Genomic DNA, 17333 nt, shown 5'->3' on the forward strand with positions numbered 1-17333 from the left:
CCTCAGCAACATGCAATGTACCCATGTAACAAACCTGCACATGTACCCCTTGGACCTAAAAGAAAAGTCAAGAGAAAACAAGACCCTTTTAAGAATAGATATATTAAGGAAGGAAATAAGAGCAGAGTGGGATGGGAAAATATTTATAATCCATGGGGGAAGGAGAGCTATCACAGAGCTGGAATGTACTTTAGAGATAGCAATGTGGTGACGAAAAGCAGTTGACAAACTAGAATCCCACTGAACTGGGATCAGCCATTTGCTGCATACTATAAAACAAGTTTAAACATTTTTAACTTAAAAAGCCTGGCTTCTGAATGTTTATTGCAACTTACAAAGTCATGACTGATATTAAATAAAGGGGACTTGTTATGTTATCTGATACTGCCCTATTCCTTCCCACCAAATGCACTTAATTATACTATTTGGCCACTGGGAGATGTGTATTGAGAACTGATTCCCTTGGAGCAGCTGGCATGGGAGCAATTCTTTGGATTGCTGTTATTGTGCATTCCTGACTCCAACATGCTATTGTGTTGGAAAGGAGGCCAGGAATGAGGTCATGAGTAAGAAGAAACCTTAAGTTTTTGCCCTTTCTCAAGAGACAAAAATTATCCAATTGGAGTTAGATTTCAAGAGTGTTGAACTTGAAGGCAAATATTTATCTTCTGGTGTCAAGAAAGGAAAGGATGTGAAACCTTTGACCTTGAGTGTTAGGGCAGTGTCTGAGTTTGGAAAGCAGTTGTCTGAAGCCAGAAGCATGATGAAGTTCTCATTGTTCCTTCTCTGGAACTATGCTAATATTTTTTTACCACATGCTGAGCAACACCAGCCGACTTAATAGCCTGCTCAATGTCACAGTAACATTCCATTGGATTTGGGTGTCTCCCTCTGGGGTCCAACTTCCTGAAGAGACCCCTTTAGAATACTAGGTAGGTATTTGGAAAGAAAATGGCTTAGAGTCATCTAGTGTTTTGCAACCTACTTCATCCTCTCTCCGTGTCATATAACTCAAAGTGAATTTATAAAGAATTAACATTTCTCTTATCTACATAGCAACCTTGCAAGCTAGGCAGAACCACTACTTTTATACCCTTTTAACACTATGGAATATGTAGCTTTTCATGGACTGAGGATTTTTCAGAAAGTTCATAGCACTGGGTGATATAAACAGCTGAGTCCAGGTATATCCAGTCATCCTGAAAGTTCAGTACACAGTCCAGCCTAACAGACTGATCAGACCTCCCCCTTTTTATCATTCTTGACGCTGTACATGCAGAAACTGGGGTAGCCTTATAACGTATCAAAAATCAAACAAACCATTGTTTCTGGTCCCAGGGACCAGAATCCTTCTCCTGGCCACATTTTCAAATTATCATCACTTTAAGTGGCTTGCTATTTTTCAAGGGATGGCCTTAGGAAGATCCATTGGATCTTACTAGGTGGTTAGCTTCTGTATTCCCTCATGATAATTTATGGAAAAAAAAAAAGGATACTTACTTTAAACTGTCCAAATGACCAAAGTAGTTTCTAGTCCTTCTGAGCCTTAATATGTAGCAGGATGTTGGGGGAGTGGGGAATGGACTTAGGAGAAAACCTTAGATTTGAACTCTAGCTCTGTAACTTTGGAGACTTCTTAGCCCACAGACAGGCAATAAGAGTAACAGGGGCCCACCAAATGTTGGATGGATTAAATGTGAACATACTTTCTAAACATTCAACTACAGAACAAGTACAAAGGGTATTATTAACAAAAGTAATTGATAAGAGAAGAAATATTTAAGCTCAATCAGGAGAGGAAAAAGTTGATTGTTTAGTAACCACCGCCAAAGTCCTCAAACTTCCCAACCCAATTTTTATGTGTTTTCGGTGAGCCTTGGTCCTGACTAGAAGAAGCCAATTTTGAGGCTTCATGGCAGACAGACACAAAGTTATCCAACTATTGCAATGTCAACTCTTGCTTGCTGATTTCAGGTCAATTTAGAAATTAAATATGAAGGTTATTTGCATGCCATCCACGTCTCTTCATCAGTTCAAAGGATACCAGCAACAGAAGGGCGAAGATGAAAGGAGGATTGGAAATTGCTCAGTGGCTCTCTGGAGGTCCTAGAATAATGGATACCTGATGAGATTAAACTGCACAGCTTTTGCTTAGAGACCATTTTATAAAGATCATTCACTTCACAGAGGTTAGAAAAACACTTTGAGAATCCATTTGGCAAAGCACTGTTAATATGATTCTTCTTACTTAATTCCTTTAAATTCCTCTTGGATTAAAATTGTAATACAAGGCAAAAACCACTTTGGACAATGGTTTGGCAGTAGCTACTGAAGCTAAACATAAACATATCCTATGACCTTGCCATATACTTTATATTCCTATGCATATATATATATACAACTGAAATATGTATATAATTTGCCAAAAGACGTGGGCAGGAATTTTCACAGCAACACTATTCAATACAGCCAAAACCAATTTTTTTTTGGTTTTGAGACAACATCTCTTTCTGTTCCAGTCTGGAGTGCAGTGACATGATTATGGCTCACTGCAGCCCTGACCTCCCAGGCTCAAGCAATCCTGTCACCTCAGCCTACCAAGTAACTGAGACTATAGGCATGTACCACTATGCCTGGCTAATTTTAGTATTTTTTGTAGAGATGGGGTTTTGCCATGTTGCCCAGGCTAGTCTTGAACTTCTGGGCTCAAGCGATCCACCTGCCTCGGCCTCCCAAACTGTTGCCAAGACATGAGGCACTGTGCCCAGAAAAGCAGCCAACATTTTTAAACTACCCAAATGTCCATCAAGAGTAGAATGGATAAATAAAATCTAGTATATTTCCACAAAGGAATTGAGATTTAGTGAAATATGACTACACATACTAATATGGATAATTCTCACAAAGTGTCAAATGAAAGAAGTCAGACATATTTGCTTCTATTGATGGAAGCTGAAAACAGGCAAAGCTAGCATGTGGGTTTAGAAGTCAACATAGCGATTGGACGACGTAGTCATCATTGGAAGAGGACACAAGGGGGTTTCTTAGTGCGGATAATGTTCTGTTCTTTTCTAATTTGGGTACTAGTTACAGAGTATGTTGCATTTATGGAAACTTATGAAGCTGTGCACTTAGAATTTATGCATTTTTCTCAATGCTATACTCCAATAAATAATTTTATTAAAAATATGGCCAGGTGGGTGGATCACTTGAGGCCAGGAGCTCGAGACCAGCCTGGCCTACATGGCGAAACCCCGTCTCTACTAAAATTATAAAAATTAGGCGTGGTGGCACATGCCTGTAATCCCAGCGGCTCAGGTGGCTGAGGCACTAGAATCACTGGAACCTGGGAGGAGGAGGGTGCAGTGAGCCAAGATCGCACCACTGTCCTCCAACCTGGGCAACAGAGTGAATCTCTGTCTCAAAAAATAAATAAAATAAAATAAAATAATTAAAAAGGCGTATCTCTTTCCCCCTGCAAATAAGGCAGGGAGGTGTATTGAAGACTTTCTACCTACCTTGTAAGAGAGAGTTGATATAATATGTAAAATTTATGGCTTTTTTTTTTTTTTTTTTTTTTTTTTTGCTGGTGAAGAAAAGAAAAAAAAAAAACCAAAAACCTCTATAGAACAGGATGTAGCAAGTGCAAAGGAAATGCCTGGTCAGGGAACATCAGATTCAGCTAACTCCCAAGGAAATTCAACACCACATCCTCAGGTCCCTGGTTACCTTCCAGACTGTTGCATTCCTTAATAACTTACCAGAAGAGACTAATGAGAGGATGATGTTTTATGCTATCATATCAGTTCCTGCTTTCAACAAAGTATGTATGGTACCTGGGATACATGACATTGCTGTTGTTGAATTTGAAAATGATGGACAGGCCAAAACTGTCAGGGATGCTTTGCAAGAATTCAGGATCACAGCATCCCATACCATGGGGGTCACCTATGTCAATAAATAATACTGAGGGATGAATAGGTGGAGCACAGAGGATTTTTATGGCAGTGAAACTATTCTATAGGAAACTATAATGATGGATACATGTCACTATAAATTTGTCCAAACCCATAGAATGTGCAATACCAAGAGTGAATGCCAGTATAAACTATAGACTTGGGTGCTAATGATATGTCAATGTAGCATTTGTAGCAAGTGTACCACTCTGTTGGGGAACGTTCTTAGTCGGGGAGACTGCATGTATGGGAGAAAGGATATATGAGAACTCTTTGCAGGTTCCACTCAATTTTTCAGTGAACCTAAAACTGCTTTAATAAAGCCTGCTAAATTTTAAAAAATACATTTGGAATAGTTGTCTTTAAAGGACTTGGTGTTATTTATAGTGGTACTTTGTTTCGTTTTTTGTAACAATGATTAGGCCATTTTAATAGTTGGGAATGGGAAGGGCAAAATTTTTGTTAAGGGCTTAAAACATGATCTAGTCTTTCTTTAACCTTGCCGAACTGTGAAATATGAAGGCTCGATTTTATATAATAAACTTTTATTTGTAACCTTTAAAAAAGTTGAAAGAGGGTATATAAAGTCATGGGAGATCTGCTTTGCCAGTGCAGACCATGGCTAGAGCCTTCCCGTATTAACTGAGCTCCTGAGGCCTGGGAGAACAACAGTGGCTCTGGGCAGTCTCTAGAGTTGGAGTGACCTGGATTCAAATCATAGCTCCATCCCTTGCTAACTGAGTAGCCTTGGGTGATTTCCTGATCTCTGTAAGTTTTGATTTCCTCATTTGTGAACGGGCATAATACCTACCTCACACTGTGGCTGGGAGAGTCAGGTGGGGTAAAGTTTGTGAGGTGCCTAACATGGTGTCTGGAAACAAGCAAATACTGAAACTATAGCTGAGGCACAGAAGAAGTTGATCTTTGACTCGTCTTTTGGCCACAGTAATTATAATAGGGAGTGGCTGCAATCTATTTAGAGGTTTCTGTTGGCATGTTATTCACTGGGTACTTCTAGAATACCTTCTTGTGGGAAGCATGAGAGGTGTAGAGTTATGAAGATACCGGTGTGGCCCAATTCTTTAAGGGAATTTATAACCTAGTGGGAAAGAGAGAAAGAAAGCTCACCTGCTTTGATTGGCACCAGTTACTTTGCTACCAACTTGCCTTTGTTTATTTAATTTTCATAACAATCCTAAATAGTAGGCTCCCTTCCCTTCTCTTTTTTTTTCTTTTCTTTTGACACAAGGTCTTCCTCTGTCACCCGGGCTGGAGTGCAGTGGTTCCATCATGTCTCACTGCAGCCTCAACCTCTGGGCTCAAGTGATCCTCCCGCCTCAGCCTCCCCAGCTGCTGAGACTATAGGCACATACCACCATGCCCAGCTAATATTCATATTGTTTGTAGAGATGGGGTTTCTCCATGTTGCCCAGGCTGGTCTTGAACTCCTGGGCTCAAGTGATCTGCTAGGGTTGCAGGCGTGAACCATTACACTTTGCCCTTAGTAGATTTTCTTATACCAGTTTTTACAGATGAAGAAATGAGCCCAGAAAAGTGCCCAAAGTCCAATTTTCAGTCTAGAATTTAGGCTCTGGGTTCTCTTGCTCCCAAAGCCCATGTCTTTCTACTCTATGATGAACAGTAGGGCAGACAATTCAGCCATGATAACGGAAGGCAAAGTTAAACACATGTAGGAGTGCAAGGGAGAAGAGGTTAAATTTCAAATACAGTGATTTATTTGATTGATTTCAGATTTGTGTTTTGCCTTTAGTTATTTGCTCTTCCTTAAAATTCGGCAAAATATCCAAGATACATGTTAATAAAATATTCTCTCCTCAATCAATGTAGCCCTCTTTTTACGTCATACAAGAATTATTTCTGTAGGTGCCTAAGATTTCTGGGAAAAGAGAAACACTGTGGTGAGATAGTATTGTTACAAGGGAGTCAGATTTGTGTGCAAAGATCTGGGATGTTTCCTAGTTCTGATACATAGCTGCGTGACTTTGATCTTGGTACAGAAAGTTATTTGGCGTCTGAGCCTCAGTTTGATCACCATAAAACTAGAAGAATGATGTTGCCTATTTCAAAGAGTCAGAGAAGAATCAAGTTTAAATACTTTGTGGAAGAGCATATAGCAAAAGGACCACCCTGAGAGATTCACAGCAGCTATTAATACACTAAGGTTAATGCAGTAGTCCAGATTCTCTTTTCAACTTCTCATAGGGTCCTGGCCAGGTTACTTAATCTCTCTGCAATTGAGTTTATCCTCTTGTACAAAGAGGGAATAGTAATTCCTCTGAAGACAGAAAAATCATGATTAGATTAGTAAACACTTTTTTTTAAAGAATCCCTTTGAAAATGTTCAGGTCTTCATTCAACTGCTAATAATGTCATATTGCATATGTATGTCTAGCTGTCTACACATGCAGGTATATTTTGTTCTGGAAAAAGAACACTTGTTTTTAAAGAGCTTCCCAAAGAAATTTGGACCTCCAAAAGGAAATAAATGCATATGTATCCTAATTTGTCATTGTGGACAGTGAATAGTTTATCCTGCCCTCCTGATCAGCTCTTCATTGCCCTCTCCCCACACCGTTTTGTTCTGTTTTTTAATTGTGTCTCTTTATTGAGGAATAGTTAACATACTGTAAAATTTATTCATTGTATGTGTACACTTTGATCTTTTATATTGCATTTATACAATTGTGCAACCATCACCACAGTGCAGACTTAGAACTTTTCCATCACCCCAAACTGACTGCTCATTTGCAGTTAATGTTACTCCCATCTACCCCATCCCCGTTTTGAGCAGCCACTCATCTACTTTATATCTCTTCAGTTTTGCCTTTTCGAGAAATTTCATATAAATGGGATCATACAATAGGTAATCTTTGTGTCTAGCTTCTATCACTTAATAGGTTCATCTGTGTTGTTGCCTGTATCAGTAATTTGTTCCTTTTTATTGCTTAGTAGTACTTTGTTATTTGAATGTTTCACATCTCATTATCTATTCACCACTTAAGGGTCATTTGGATTGTTTGGGGCTATTGTGAATAACACTGCTATGGAACTTTCACATAGAAGTCTTTGTGTGGGCATATGTTATCATTTCTTTTAGTTCAATATCTGGGAGTAGAAGTACTGGGTTGCAGGGTACTGTATGTTTATATTCACGTTTTTGAAAAACTGCCAAAGAGGTTTCTGCAGTAGCCGTTCCATTTTACATTCCCACCAGCAATGTATGAGTGTTGCACTTTCTCCACATCCTCATCAACACTTGGTCTAGTCAGTCATTTTAATTATAGCCATCATAGTGGGTGTATAGTGGTATTTCATTGTGGTTTTCATTTTATTTCCCTAATATGACTTGTGAAATTCAAAATATTTTCATGTGCTTATTAGGCATTCATATATCTTCTTTGGTGAAGTGTCTATTTGAATCGTTTGCCCACTTTTTAATTGGGTTGTTTGGCCTGTTATTATTGAGTTGTAAGAGTTCTCTAAATAATAAATACATACAAATCGTTTTTCAGATATATGATTTGCAGAAATTTTCTCCCAGTCCATGGCAGGTCTTTCCATTTTCTTATAATGTCTTTTGAAAAGAAGGGGATTTTAATTTTGATGACATCTAATTTATCAATTTTTTTCTTTTATGGATTGTGTTTTTGGTGTAGTAGTTAAGAAACCTTTGACTAAACCAAGATCACAAATATTTTCTCCTATGTTTTTGTCTAGAAGTTTTGTATTTAGTTCTACAATCTATGAGTTAATTTTTTCTATGGTGTGAGGTAAGGGTTTAATTGGATATAGATAGCCAATTGTCTCAACATCATTTGTTGGAAAGACAGTCCTTTCCCCATCAAATTGCCTTGGTACTTTATTGGAAATTAATTGACTATAAATGTGTAGGTTTAGTTTTGAACTCTCTTCTATTCTATTGATGTATATGTCTATCCCAATGCCAATGCCATGCTGTCTTGACAACTTATGGCTTTCTTGTAAGTTTTGAATTGAGGTAGCTTAAGTCCTTCAACTTTATCCTGTTTTTCTTTTGCAAAAAAATGTCTTACTCTTCTAGGTCCTTTGCCTTGTCGTGTAAGTTTTAGGACCAGGTTGTGAATTTCTACAAACAATTCTGCTGAGGTTTTGGTAGGGATTGCACAAAATCTATAGATTAATTTAAAAAGTGGTTAAGTCCTTTACAGATGCATGCATTTACAGATAACATTTACCTAGTACTATTAAATAGCGAAAACTTCTTTAAGGTTTTTGCAATTAATTCCTTGGAAGGAGATGAGAAAGCAGTATCTGTGAAAAGCCAATATGCACCTACCCTGGGATATTGCACCTGTATTTTTATTCTTAATTTTATTCTTCTCATTAAAAGAAGGAAGTTGCTGCTCTGTCTTTTATATTTCAAGCAAGTGGTCAAAGGGACCCAGAACATTAGAGTATAATGGTTTATTTCTCCCTAAACTAGTTTATGCACCCTTACTCAGAAGGATAAGCTGCTGACCCTTCCTCTGACATAGCACATGTGTTTAGAGCAGCATCTGTGAGCTCAGAAGCCTCGCAGTTAGTAAGGCTGTAGGGTTACAGGATGTTCTCATTTGTGCAAGGTGGCTTTGCACAGACTTGTATAGAGCCCTCTAGGCTTTGTGAAGCTGCCTGGGCAGACTGATTTATTCACCTTTGCCTGGAATACATATTTACGGCCAAGGCACGCCCTCATTATCCTGCCTGTTCATGATGCTGCATCAGGAGAAAAGCCTCCTGGAACAGGTGAGTGTTTAACTTAGAGATCAAGCCAGTCCAGTTGCATTGGGAACCTCTCCCAGTTGAGGGTGAAAAAAACAGTAGACGCAAAAAAGCTGAGTCAGCCTCTGCACTGCCTTTCTGCAGGGGCACGACAGGGAACTTGCGTGATTCTGCCTCTCCCTTCCACCCATGCACCTACCACGTAAGCAGCACATCTCTGTTACTCCCTTTGGCTTCCTCATCTCTTCATCCACCCTCAGGTTTGTGGTTTTGGTACCACCCAGACCAGTGTTTTCCCATCTCACGGTGATCTGCATAGACTCATTTCAGTGCTTATAAAATAAAGACACTCATATCTGGGCCCCACCTTAAGGCCATCGAACCCATTTTTAAAAGGTTCCTTGGGTGCTGCTTTTGCACAATAAAGTTAGAAAACTCCTGATCTAAAGCAACCCACCAGCCTCCAGGTGTTTGTATATCCTTAGTCTGAATTACCATCCACCAGAGCTGTGTTTGGGAGAGTCTTAGGGACTGGAAAACAATTTGCTTATTCCTTTGGGGGTTCTAAGCACCATCTCTGAATCAAGTTAGATCTTTTAAGATAAAACAAGAAACAAAACTACATACATAGTCCTTGATAGTTTAACTTCCTCTATAGAAGTGACTTCATTTACTGATCTTTCGGTGCTACGTCTTTGATATTTCTCAAGGGTCTATATGAAAAACAACTACTTAAATACTTCCTATCATCAGTGAAATTCCTGTGGAAGATGTTTTTCTGTCCCGTAACTGAGGGTCCCTGTATGAGAATCCCTTTGGTGCTTTTAGGAGGCACTTTAACAGGGTAAACGTGTGGACCTTGAGTCGAGCTACCTGGGTTCTAACCCTAGCTCTGTCTTCTGGAAGCACGGTGGTTTGGGTAAAACAATTTTATTTCCTTACTTGTAGAACAAGACTGTAAAATAGCAGCTACCTACCTCATAGGGTTGTTGTGAGTCACTTAAAGTCTTGATACAAAGCCTTACACAGAGCAAGACCTTATGGAACTTCAGCCTGCAATGACTGTTACTAACTTAGAATCAGGAAACCTCGCCTCTGTAGTGACAAGTGTGTGCGGCCATTTTTTCAAACAGTGAGACTTTGGCAGCCCATCAGTTCCTCTTTTGCCCTCATCTGCTAAGAAGCTCACATCACAACAAACGTGTTTGCCTGAGCTTGGGTCTTTTGATTTTTAAGGTTCTTGATCAATTGTTTTAAAATCATGGCCTTCTCTGATAAGCATCAGAGAGTCCTTTTTGAAAGTAGGCAGAACATAAGTTATAAATGGATTAAGGTTGACCTTCAGGGCCATCTTCCCATCTCCTGGACTCATGTCACAAGTAGAGCACTCCTAAAGAAAGGGAGGCGGTAAAGGAAAGAAACTAAAAGGGACAGTCAGCAGTCCAAGAGCTAAGCAGGTTATCAGATGAGCAGATTTTCTGTCCAAGGATGGATTCTAGAATTACAATTCTCTTTTTCTATTCCCAGGAGCATATTACATGGGCTCAGGGCTTAGGGCATCAGAATTTCTCCTGGGTAACAGACACAGAGGAATCATTGGTTAAACTCCATTTTCTGCCATCAAGAATGTTCTTTCTCTACCAAAATTGCTTTTCTGTTAACACTACTATGTGAGCTTGTAGAGGGTATGGGATTTCATACAGAAATGTAGAATTTTACAGCTGAATAGGACTTGAAATTATCTAGCCCAGCCCTTTGCATTTTTCAGGTGTGTGTCCTGAGGCGTGGAGATATGAAGTAGTGACATATTTGAGGCCCTATGGATAGTAAATCGAGGTATGATTCTCGGACTTCTTGATTCCAAAGCTTGTAGCCCTTTCCCTCTACCTTATGTTCACGAAGAATTCAGAACTCCTTTCTGCCCTTCCAGACAAAGGGTTTCATCAAAAATATTGTGACTTACACTAAATTTTGCATTAGAGTAGGTGTTATTTCTCCAGAATCCTGGCTTGTATGCTAAGGTTCATACTTCAGTTTAGAGATTAACTAAATGCAATAATAACTGATTTAACCAGGACTATTAAAGGCAAACAATTTTTTGCACTTCGAATGTGTAGGCAGGTACTTTGTAAAACTCACCTAAATAAGCAAATTGTTGATTCTTCATAGAGTTTCATGCTAGCCACAATGTAGTCTTTTTACAAGAGCATTTTGAATATGTGAAAATGCAGAAATGGCGACATGATTTTTTTGAAGGAGCAGGGTACAAAGATAGATGGGGAACAGCAGTGATGGAGCTCTGGCGAGCTCTCTAGCAGCACCTCTGGCCACTCAGGCTCAGGCAGGATGGCTGCCAGTTGTGCGTCTGGGACCAGGTATCTGGTAAACCAGCCTTCATGCAGTCACCTGCCACTACAAAGCTCCTGCTGGCCTTTAAAAGTTTATAGTCAACAACATCCTCTCTGCAATAAATTGCATACTTATTATCTGTTTCTTATATGTGCACTATCTAGTCTTTCATTTTGCTCATGATCTGAAATACTTTTCCTTCTCCTAAAAATAACTCCAATTTAAATGATTTTGATTCAGCAACATCTGATTTTTGGTAAATTTGCATATGCGCTGCCGTCTGTGTTCAGCTCTGTTACTTTTCCTGGTCTTGTGCACATGGCTTCTCTTTGAACCGTCATGGGTGCCTATGTAAGGAGAAATGAAACAGAAGGGTGGCTCACACATGCAAAGGAGGGGCCCCTTTGTCTTGAGCACCTGACCCTGGAGCCCCTCAAGCCTGCACTGCTACAAAAACAGAAAGACTCCTGAATGCCTTTTGACTCTGGCTCACCGAATGTGTTGACATGTTCGGCATCTTGGGATGAAGGAAGTGCGTAGGGCAAGACATCCCTGGCATTACAATGGGCTAGGGTTAGGTTTTTTAGTAGCGTTTTCTTTTTATATAATTATTTTATTTTATTATTTTTTTAAGTTCCGGGGTACATGTGCAGGATGTGCAGGTTCGTTACATAGGTAAACATGTGCCATGGTAGTTTGCTGCACCTAGCAACCGACCACCTAGGTATTAAGCCCAACATGCCTTAGCTCTTTTCCTTAATGCTCTTCCCCGCCCACCCTCCCCGAACAGGTTCCAGTAAGTGTTGTTCCCCTCCCTGTGTCTGTGCGTTCTCATTGTTCAGCTCCCACCTGTGAGAACATGTGGTGTTTGGTTTTCTGTTCCTGTGTTAGTTTGCTGAAGATAATGGCTTCCAGCTTCATCCATGTCCCTGCAAAGGACATGATCTCATTCCTTTTTATGGCTGTAAAGTATTCCATGGTGTATATGTAGTAGTGTTTTTTACTAATGATTTATAGAGCAAAGTCCTGCCACATAGGGCCTTAATGTAACTTCCATTTATCTTGTGAATTGATAGAACTCTTATAAGTTGATGTAACTTCCATTCATCTTGTGAGTTAATAGAACTCCTATGCCTGCCCAGAGCATCCAGAGAGCCTTTTACTGGCATCCAAACCACACTAATGTGCCTTCTTTTTGTGAATGACCTTGGGACGGTCTCTGAGCAGAGAGTTATTACATTGTTATTCCTATCGTTATTATTATTATTTTGTGCAATGTGTCACACTATCTTCAAAATGTCTTTTGGTCATCACACCAGTATCACTGTGAAGTAGTCACAGCAGTGACATAATGTATGGTTATTAGTGGTGGTACTGGGTAAGAACACTCACTCCAGAGCCAGACTGCCTGGGTTTGCATCCTGGTCCCACCAGTTCTAACTGTGACTGTAAAGATGTTATAAAATCTCTCCAGGCCTCAGTTTCCTCATCTATAAAATAAGGAGAATAATACTTCCTGCCTTCTTAGGTTATTGTGACACAAATTGACTAAATATTTATGGAGTATGTAAAAGAGTAATTGACACAGAATAATCACAATAACATCATCACCAGCACTACTATCAATGTCAGCAGCAGCAGCAGCATCACCATCATCACCACCACATCATCATCACTACCACATCACCATTACCATCATCATCACCATCATTGTCTTCATCATTGTCATCACTGTCACCATCATTACCATCATCTTCACCATTATCACCACCACTACTATCATTATCACATCACCATCACTACCGTCATCATCATCACCACCCCACCACCACTCACCATCATCACCCCACCACCACTCACCATCATCATCATCATCACCATCACCACCACCATCATCACCATCATCACCATCATCATCATCTCTACTTTACAACAGAGGTTCCAAGAGCTTGTGATCTTCCCAAGATCCCATTTCCAGTACAAGCTGGGGAAAACACTGAAGTTCAGGTGTCATGGCTCCAAAAGAAATGGACTTTCTTTCCTCTTGGTCTTTATTTTATTACACAGCAACAAAAAAATATATTCTTGTTATAAAGGGTTGAGATGATATAGCTGCAAAGGAGAATGTGAGGGTCCCTTCCTTTACTTCTTCCCGGCTCTCACCTCTTGCTCCAAAGGTAACCACAGCAAACTAGTTGGGGTACATTCTCCCTGTCTTCTCTCCAAGAAGGGCACACATATAAGATCAATATACATACACATGTGTGTACTCATTGATGTAAATAATCATAAGAGTGTCTGCCTTACAGGATTGATGAGGGGGTTGAAGAAAATTATGCTTTTAAAGCACTTAACATGGTGCCAGGCAATATACTGGGTTCCTAATAGTGCTCTCATCAACTGCGTGGGGTAAGTTCTATTATTTCTACCCATTTTATTGATGTGGAAGCTGAAGATTGGAGAGACTGTCACATGCACAGGATCACACAATACTGAAACTGGATTTGAATCCAATTAGCTTATGTGGTTATTTTATAGGTATTATTTTTCCACTTGATTTTCTTCTCTTAGTAATATTAGCTTGAACTGTTTCCATGTGTGTACATGTGAGTTTACATCAGTCTTGTAACGGCCACATGTGAATCAGTATTCTAAGTACTTCTTTATTGGGGTTGTTGTTGTTTGGTTTGGTTTGTTTTTGAGATGGGATCTTGCTCTGTTGCCCAGGCTGGAGGGCAAGTGGCATGATCTCGGCTCATCACAGCCTCAGCCTCCTGGGCTCAAGCAGTCCTCCCACCTCAGCCTCCAAGTAGCTGTGACTACAGGTGTAAGCCACCATGCCAGGCTAATTTTGTTTATTTTTTTGTAGAGACAAGGTCTCACTTGTTTTGCTCAGGATGATTTTGAACTCCTGGGCTCAAGTGAGCCTCCTGCCTAGCCCTCCCAAAGTGCTGAGGTTAGAGGCATGAGCCACCATGCTCAGCCTGGAATTGATTTTTGTATAGGTTGTGACTTAGGAATCTAGATTTTATCTTGCTCTAAGTGGAGAACCAGTTGTCCTCTCTATTTATTGAGTAATCCATTATTTCAGCTCATTTGAACTATTACCTTTATCATAAACTGAATTCCCTTGTATGTACAGCTATGCAACTGATCCCTCTCTTCTGTACTGTTGATTATTTTCTACACCCACACCCATAGTAAAGTACTTTAATTATTTTAGACTTAGAAAAAAATTTTATGACAGGAAGGGAAAATCCTTCCTTATTGCTGTTCTTTCACAAAAAAATGTATTTTTGTGTGTGTGTATTTATTCTGTCACGTAAACTTATAGAAGCAGCCTGTCAAGGTCTGTAGAGAAAATTCCTGTGGGTGTTTAGACTGGGTGTTGCATTAATAGGTTCATTTTTGATAAATCAGCATCTTTACAATATTTAGTTTCTCCATCTAGAAATATCATATATTTCTATTTAGGTCTATTATGTTCATCAGTTAAGTTCCATAATTTGCTTTATGTAGATCTTACATTGGAGGGTTTATTAGTTGTTATTACAAATGGGATCCCATTTTCCCTTTATATTTAGTTAATTTTTATTGCTAGTGAATAGGAAATAATAGTTTTTATATGTTAATTTTTTATTTAGCCATATGACTCGATTTTTGTATTCGTGATCTTTATACTTCTTTTTCTTGACATCACATTGGCCAGGAGGAAAACAATGTAGAATGATATTGGTAAAAGTGTACACCTTTGTCTTGTTTGTCTTTTTCCTGTCTTTAATGAAAATGCCATGAAGGTTTCACCACTAAATATGATAAATACACTTGATCAGCTTGAAGACATTTCTTTCTATTTATAGTTTACTGAGAGGTATGCTTTTCACTGCGGATGACACCATGCTCTTGTCAACGGGCCTTTATTTTTTCACTTAACATTTTCCTTAAGAGTCCAGAGATTGCCCGGACTAACTTGGACCTCCCAGCACTGGCATCCTAGCTGAGCGAACCTGGTTTAGAACTGAGCACTTAGGACTGAGTAATGTCTTCTTTCTTCCTCCTTTCTGCTCACATTTGACCTCAGATGTCCTACAGGCAGGAGCTACTTCGTGTTGATATTTCCTGCCTTCTCTCACCACTCTCCCCCAGCCCTACCCTTCCTCCTGCAGAAAAGTAAAAAATTTTACAAATAAATAAAAAGTAGCATGTGGCCGGGCGCGGTGGCTCACACCTGTAATCCTAGCACTTTGACAGGCCGAGGCGGGTGGATCACAAGGTCAGGAGATCAAGACCATCCTGGCTAACACGGTGAAACCCCATCTCTACTAAAAATACAAAAAATTAGCCGGGCGTGGTGCCGGGTGCCTGTAGTCCCAGCTACTCAGGAGGCTGAGGCAGGAGAATCGCGTGAACCTGGGAGGCGGAGCTTGCAGTGAGCCGAGATCGCACCACTGCACTCCAGCCTGAGCAACAGAGTGAGACTCCAACTCAAAAAAAAAAAAAAAATAAATAATAAATAAATAAATAAATAAATAAATAAATAAATAAAGTAGCATGTGGACAAGGACAAGAGCACCACTTCTGGAATTTTCTTGCAGGCACCACTGAAAATATTTTTATTCCTAACTTCTAATTTAAATAACTTCAATTTTTTTTTCCACCTGATTATCTTAAATGGCTCACCACCACCTCACATGCTGGTTGCTAAGCGGATCTTGTAGTTTTTACAGGAAGGTATGAGAAAGGAATTACCACCTGACATCTGATTTCCTGTTGCAGTTTCGTGCAGGTTCTGATGCAGGATGCAGCCATTTTTAACTCTTTCTCGACCACTGCCTTGTACATGGTTAATGCAGAAGAAATGTTTTGATGGTGAATTGATGGAAACGATTTAATCAGAGTCCATCTGAGAGCTCTTAGGTGGCGATGATTTTTTGCTAGGCTGTGAATGAAAGGATTTGTTCTTGCCAGGCATGTATGTGGAGTGTGACTCTAATGTGATTTGGCACCTGTCTAGAAAATTGTCCCTGTATCCAGTGACACTTTGCTTTGGGGAAGTCAACACCTGCTGTGATGGCATCTGTCATATTTAGGAATGTGAAATGCCCATGAATAATGCACAGCCACCTTAGTAAAATGCCTTCTCCAGAAAACTCTTCATGTAAAAGCCACTGGCAAAAGATTATTGCAAGCTGCATAGAAGAGACTTTGGGCCCCCTTTGAGATAAAAGCAGTGGATGATGTATTTTACTATAGCTTTCCTCACCTTGATGTCATTGGGGTAGATTTTATTATCTTCAGATTGTTTAGCCAAGAAAGCAAGAACCTGCTAAATATAAGGGTCATTTATTTTTGGTTGGTTTGTTAGAAACAGCATTAGCTCCCAACAAAGTGGGGTTTTGGGGAGATGGAGTGACTCATCTCAGGCATATGGTGTGTTACTGGCAGCCATCCAGGTCAAGAGGGACACATAGAAGCCAGAAACGCTGAGAGGCAAGGCAGCCCCACCAGGCAGCCACGGGTAGCTGGCCTTTGAGCCCCTCCCAGTTTCAGTGAAGTTGGCTTTAGCTTCCGGGGCTGTTGGTGTAGGAAGTTTGGTCAATTAGACAATTATTTTTCCTTTTTCAGCATCTTTTCTTTTCTTCTAAATCCTCAAGTCCAGAAAAGATTCTGGAATCCACAACAAGGAGTAGACTCAACGTTCCCTACCTTTTCTCTTGCAGGCAGGTGACAAACATTACCACCCCAGCTGTGCACGATGCAGCAGATGCAACCAGATGTTCACAGAAGGAGAGGAAATGTATCTTCAAGGTGAGGCGGACTCAAGAACACTAGAAGCTTTCCCTGCTGGGGGAAAGGAAATCTTGCTATGTTTGTTTCATTGTTTTTAGAGAAGGAGGCATGTTATTAGCTGTGAGGCTACCCCAATCCAAGAAGATTATGGCCAAAAGTTACCTCATCAGTTGGTATTAATCAGCCAAGCAACTGACATGCTGGCAGTGAGCCCCTGAGGCTGTTCACGAATGAACTTGTGATGCTGCCTTAATCAAGTGAATAGGACTCGACATTTGATGCCTCGGATGTGAGGGAAGAGTGAAAATCAGCAATACCTCCTCTCCAACTCTTCCCAGGAATATGCTTAGGAAACAAAAGATTACAAGAAAATTTCTAGAAATTTCTAGAAATGTTACTCATTTGATGGCTACTTTTTTTCTTCTTTTACTCTCCTGTGAGAAGGGCTTTTTGAGGCCTCCCAGGCTGCTGTTCTCT

General features: G+C 40.0%; 1 protein-coding gene across 21 annotated transcripts in view; it reads left to right on the forward strand.

Annotated features, from left to right (window-relative positions):
• Positions 1-17333, forward strand: part of LOC105467111 (actin binding LIM protein 1) — a 389869-nt gene that overhangs the window by 311462 nt on the left and 61074 nt on the right. For all 21 annotated transcript variants that reach the window (XM_024788343.2, XM_071069075.1, XM_024788338.2 and 18 more), the window contains exon 7: positions 16787-16874. In XM_024788343.2, the coding sequence (XP_024644111.2) occupies positions 16787-16874 (88 nt within the window). The remainder of the gene's footprint in view (positions 1-16786; positions 16875-17333) is intronic.

Source organism: Macaca nemestrina, chromosome 9 (assembly GCF_043159975.1).
Source record: "Macaca nemestrina isolate mMacNem1 chromosome 9, mMacNem.hap1, whole genome shotgun sequence".
Taxonomy (NCBI): Eukaryota; Metazoa; Chordata; class Mammalia; order Primates; family Cercopithecidae; genus Macaca; species Macaca nemestrina.